This window comes from Thecamonas trahens (genome assembly GCF_000142905.1).
Source record: "Thecamonas trahens ATCC 50062 unplaced genomic scaffold supercont1.4, whole genome shotgun sequence".
NCBI classification, from domain to species: Eukaryota; order Apusomonadida; family Apusomonadidae; genus Thecamonas; species Thecamonas trahens.
Genome location: NW_013657676.1, coordinates 369878 through 375155, shown reverse-complemented (window position 1 = coordinate 375155; position 5278 = coordinate 369878). Strand labels below are relative to the sequence as shown.

At 63.9% G+C, this 5278-nt stretch overlaps 3 protein-coding genes across 3 annotated transcripts; 2 read left to right on the top strand and 1 right to left on the bottom strand.

Moving 5' to 3' along the window:
* Positions 1–27: 27 nt before the first annotated feature.
* AMSG_01025 (uncharacterized protein) lies at positions 28–1857 on the bottom strand (the record flags this gene model as incomplete). The annotated part of the gene is made up of 1 exon (XM_013906747.1): positions 28–1857. A coding segment is annotated over exon 1 (1764 nt), but the record flags the coding sequence as incomplete, so codon positions are not given.
* A 250-nt stretch (positions 1858–2107) lies between these two features.
* On the top strand, positions 2108–3121 carry AMSG_01024 (uncharacterized protein). The gene is made up of 3 exons (XM_013906746.1): positions 2108–2172; positions 2335–2561; positions 2731–3121. The coding sequence occupies exons 1-3, from the start codon at positions 2145–2147 to the stop codon at positions 2863–2865; spliced, it is 390 nt and encodes a 129-aa protein (XP_013762200.1). The 5' UTR covers positions 2108–2144; the 3' UTR covers positions 2866–3121.
* A 232-nt stretch (positions 3122–3353) lies between these two features.
* On the top strand, positions 3354–4335 carry AMSG_01023 (uncharacterized protein; the record flags this gene model as incomplete). The annotated part of the gene is made up of 2 exons (XM_013906745.1): positions 3354–4211; positions 4285–4335. The coding sequence occupies exons 1-2, from the start codon at positions 3378–3380 to the stop codon at positions 4333–4335; spliced, it is 885 nt and encodes a 294-aa protein (XP_013762199.1). The 5' UTR covers positions 3354–3377.
* Between the last annotated feature and the right edge of the window lie 943 nt (positions 4336–5278).

The following is a 5278-nucleotide window of genomic DNA, read 5'->3' as shown; positions in this document are numbered from 1 at the left end:
CGTGGGCGCGGCGGGCTTGGCGGCAGGCGGCATCGCGCCAGCGGCGGCGCGAGCGAATGCAGAAGGGATGGTGTTGGCAATGCTGGGCTTGCTGGCCTTGTCAGCCACCTTGCCGACCACCTTGCTGTCGCCGTTGCCGCCGTTGCCGCCGCCATTGCTATCATCGTCGTTATTATCGTCGCCATCGTTCTTGTCATCGTTCTTGCCGTTGTCGCCCTTGTTGCTCTGGTTGGCCGGCTTGCGCTTCTTCTTGGGCTTGGGCTTGCGACGCTCAGGGCGGTTGCGGAGCTCCGGGACGTCAAACTCGTCGCCAAAGGTTACCGGGGTGGTAACCTTTGAGGCACGCTCCTCAATCTCGAGGCAGGCCTTGGCGACGTCGGAGAGGACCTCGGACTCTGCGCCGGTGTCGGGATCAGTGATGGTGACAGTCCGGTCGCGGTTTGCGAGATGGCGGGCATACTTGCGCGAGAGGTCCGAAGGGCGGCGGAAGGGCTTGAACCATTTGCCGTACTTGGCGAGAACGCGGTGCCAGCGGCGCTTGAGCGGCTCGGCCTCGATCTTGGCAGCATTGATGAGGTTCATGACCTCGTCTTCCGTCCAGAGCTGGAGCGTCTGGATGGTGGGTCCGGCCGACTCGGCAATCTCGCGCTTGGTTGGGGCAATGTTGAACTGCGGGACCGGAATGTTAGCGCTCTCCAAGGCGCGGCGATAGGTGGCCCACTTGCGCGAGAGATGGTCGGCGTGGCGGGTCGGGTGGAGTTTGTCCTTGATCGAGTCGTAGATGGTGTTCCACTTGCCGCGCTCCGGCCCGTGGTAAGCGAGGACACCGGCCTTGATGGCCTCGTACTCCTCGTTGGTCCACGGAATGAGCACCCGCTTGCGCTTACCCGTGCTCGACTTGGAGCTCTTGGACTTGGAGCTCTTGGACTTGGAGCTCTTGGTGGATCCCTTGGTCTTGCTTGCCTTGCCCGAGAGCGACTTGGACTTTTTGGCCGGCGGCCCGTCGTCGTCCTCCTCGAGCACAATGTCCGACTCGTCGTCATCTAGCGAGTCTTCCTTACCACCGTCGTCGTCAGCGCCCTTGACTTGCGAGACCGAGCTCTTGCGCCGGCGCTTGCGGCCAAGGACCTCGGCAGGCGGCGAGGAGAAGAGCGCGTTGGCCGAGAGGCCCGGCTTGCGGATGAGATCCGAGCACCAGTCGCCCTCGACCACCTCTTCAACGGCCGAGAGGCCGAGACGACTCATGATCTTGAGCCGGAACGCGCGACGGCGTTCAAAGCCTTCCATGTCTTCCTTGGATCGGGTAAAGGCCGGTTCTGTCGCGTTCTCGGCCGGCTTGTCGTCGTCACCGGTTGCGAGCGACTCGGGGCCGCTGCTGCCGGACGTACCGGTTGCGGACGCAGGCGGCGGCGACGGCTCAGGAAAGTAGCGGACCTTCATGACTTGTGGAACAATGCCCGATGCAAGGAACTCCTTGGCCTCGCGCAGGGCCTTGAGCAGCTTCTTGCGCTTCCGCGGCTTCTTCTTGGACTTGGACGTCGACGCCGACGCCGGGCCAAAGACATCGTCGGTGGCGGCAAAGGGCTTGATGTTGCGCGAGGTGATGACAGCGTTGTCGTACGAGCCAAAGAACGCGCACCGCCACTTGCTCTCCTCGCCGCTGTTCGTGTTCTCGTCCACAGCGTCGAGCCGGAGAGCGGGCCATGCCGGCCACGACGCCATCCTCGCCCACACCACCTGCGTCTGCTGCGCAGGGGGCGCGGCCGGAGCGGCCGAGGGGGCGGTTGCCATAGTCAGAGTAAGAGAGAGAGAGAGAGAAGCGAGGGGTGGAGGATGACGTGGGGGGGTGAGGAGGGGGGGGTGGAAGAGAGGGCTGTTACCGCACTCCTTCCGCCCCGTCTCGCCGTCGTCTGTCTGTCGCTGAAAATCGGCGTCGACCCGCCCCGCAGAGCAGGGAGGAATCTACGAAGGTCGTCCGGGGTGGGGGGTGGAGGACGAAAAAATTGTGGGGGGCGGCGAGTGGCACCCCCCACTCCTTCCCCAAACCAAGCACGGCGGAGCAGGAAAGGGCCGAGGGAGAGGACCACGCCGGCGTAGAGCACACCGCACTCTGTTGGCGCTTGAGGGCGGGATATTGAATAGCCATGGGTTGTGGATCGTCTAAAGCTGCGGGTAGGTGCGGATGTGGGGCGGGGGGGGGGGGGGGAGGGGAGGGGTGCCGAGCGTGAGAGTCCGTTGTGCGGAAGAACGGTGGAAGGGAAGGGGGGGGGGGGGGAGTGGAGGGGCCGATCAAGAGGCTCACAGGTGTTGACGATGGGATGGATTTGTGGGTAGATGGGCAAAAGGCGGAGCTGTCGTACGAGGGGACCGATGCCAAGTTCCGCATCTTGGTCAATGACCGGCTGTTTGAAGAGAACAGCCACATGCAGGTGGCCGATGTCAAGGCCGTCACCGATCTGCTCATCAACGGGCAAAACAAGTTCACCATAGAGGTTCAAGAGACGCTCAGTGACTCAAAGCATGCTGGCGTCAAGCTCGAGCTGCTAGTCAAAGGCAAGAAGGTACGTGAGCGAGCTTCGAAACGCGGCTGAGACGAGGCGATGATGCGCAGAGCGGGTGATGAGGAGGAAGAGGGTAGAGCAATGCACGGATTCGGACTCACATGAGAGATGCCGCGGCTTGGGGCGGGCAATGCGGGCTGGCTGGTTGCCACTGAGGAGCGGGGTGCAGAAGTTTAAGATCGAGTGCTTCCCGAACCGCAAGAACAACAACGCCACCACGATCGAGGGCACCTATGAGTTTGCCAAGCTTCCGGGACCATCCGCCAAGCAGCGCGCCAAGAAGGAGAACAAGGCAAAGTCGTGATCAAAGTGCAGCTGCTGGTGTCTGATGTCCAGCCTTTGGCGCCTCCCTGGCATTCGAAATCGAAGCGAATCACAAGAGTAGAAACCATCTGTTGAGCTCACGTGAGAGTAGATCTGGGGGGTAGAGGGTGTGGTGAAGTGATAGCGACGAAGAACAGAGCTCTCTCTCCTTACATACTTGGTCTCTCTTACATCAACAAGCAAATGGCTCTGAAAGTGGACAGCATTTTCGTCGCTCGTTGATCGTTGACACTGCCTCACTTTCCTCACTCTGGTAGAGGCACCTCTGAGAGCATCCGCCACACTGCCTGCCCATCGGACCGTGTCTAAACGTCTCTCTCCTCTGGGACAACGTCTCTGTCACATCACCTTGTCTCATCCGCCCGCCCCTTCTACTGCATCTGACTCTCCACCTTCTGTTCTCCGCCAGACCATGATTGTCACTCGTTGAGGTGGTGGCAATGGTTTTGGCGCCACTTGACGCAGAAGACGCCGACGACGAGGAGCACACGCATGAGGTTTGTGCTGACCTCTCCACGTGACCTCGACCGGGTCATCCGGCTCATTACGGGGCAGGACGCACGGGAGTTGCAAATGGCGAGCTTTCCGGCGCCGTGTGCGAGCAGCGAGGCCGGTGGAAGGAGCGGCGGGAGAGGCGTCGACGAGGCGCACAACGCGGCGGCCGACGGGCAGTATGGCCGCCGCTGGGACGACGGGCGAATGCTGGCGGACAGAGACGGGGTGCTCGAGGCCGAGGTTGTCGAGGCCGACGAGTCGCTGCATGCGTTGGGCTCACGGTTGGTGGCCTCGGTCCTGGCTGAGGCTGGGAGCGCACAGGTGGCTGCCGACGGCAGCTCGGTGCTGATCTTTGACGACGAGGCTCGGGCGACAGCGCTGTATCCGTACTCGTCGACGCTGTTCTCGGTCTCATCACTGGAGCTAGAGTCGACCGGCAGTGTGGGGCTCGGTGGTACTGGCGCTGGCGGGGGCGTGGGCGACGACGATGACGACTATGACGTCATGGACTGCGGGCCCAGGAGTGGATCCTCGGCGCACTGGCGCGACGCGGACTGCTTGTCATACCCGTTTATTGACATTTCGTCGTTGCCGGCTGACGATCTCTCGGGTATCAGCTCGCTGGGGCACAGCACTCTGAATGGCAGTAGCGAAGCCAGCGGCGAGTGGGACGCGTCGGCGTTTGCGGCGTCGGACGGTGAGAGCGACGACGAGATTGACGAGAGCAACGACGACTCGCTGCTTGCCGAGGCGGCGCGGATGGTGGCTCGCGTGGCCAAGCTGCAGGCGAGGCTCGGAGAGCGACAGACAAGTCCGAGCCCGATCTTCGAGGTTGCTGCGACAGGCGCGGGAGCGAGGGCCGAGGGCCGAGATGCAGAGGCAAAGGCCGACCCCAAGCTCGCAGCTGTGCTCCACTCTGCGCTCACAAACTGCGACGGCATTCTCGAGGCGTTGACCGTCAGCCCGAGCGGGCCTGGGAAATGAGCTTTGCGGTAGTGACGGCAGCGGAAATGATGGGATGGCCCGGAACGGGCGGGGTAAACGCGGCCGAGAGCGCGTCGAGCGAGAGGTCCGGCGCGAGGGCAGCCGCCGTTTCTGCGGCCCAGATCTCTGCCAGAGCGGCGATGGTGCCCTGCAGGTCGAGGCTTGCTGCCAGCCAAGCCTCCATGGCCGGGCGCGGCTCGTCCACGGCCAGCGAGACAACAGCGTCTTCGATGGCACATGCCTCGACGAGGGCGGCCGAGGCCCGCGAGCGCAGTGTGCCGTGCGGCTCGCTGGCAGCCATGTCGGCGACAAGATCGCCGACAAAGGCAGCGGCAGTCTGAACGATGGCCACCGCAAGCCAGGCAATGCGGGCACGGGCAGCCTGGAGCGGCGGCGAGTCGGCAGCCATGGCGTCCGCGGCGATGGTAAGTGCAGCTACGGCCTCGGAACGGAACACGGTGGGCGTGCCCTCGGCGGCGGCTCGGGCGAGGGTCTCTGCAGGTGCGGCACGGGCCATGGCTGCAAGGGCGGCGGTGAGGACGATATGAACCGGCGGCAGCTGATCATGTGACAACAGCAGTGTCGCTGGCAGCAGCAGCTCCCCATCGAGTGCCCTGTCCCACACATGCAGTGGAAGCAGGTGCGCCTGCGCCTCGCCCGATGCCACCGTCGCGGCCACAGCCGCCGCCTCGTCCAGCTCCTCAGCCGCCTCTGTTGCCGCAGGCGAGCACGGGTCGCGGGCGATGCGGACTACGACATCGCGTTCCAGCACAAGTAGCTCGCTTGGCTCGGACATTCTGTTGCGCGGAGGAGTGTGGTGTGGTTTGGGATGTGTCTGTGAGGGGGGGAAGAGGGGGGAGGGGGACGGGGAGTGGAGGGGGGGGGGGGGGAGGGTCGGCCGGCGAACCAACCCG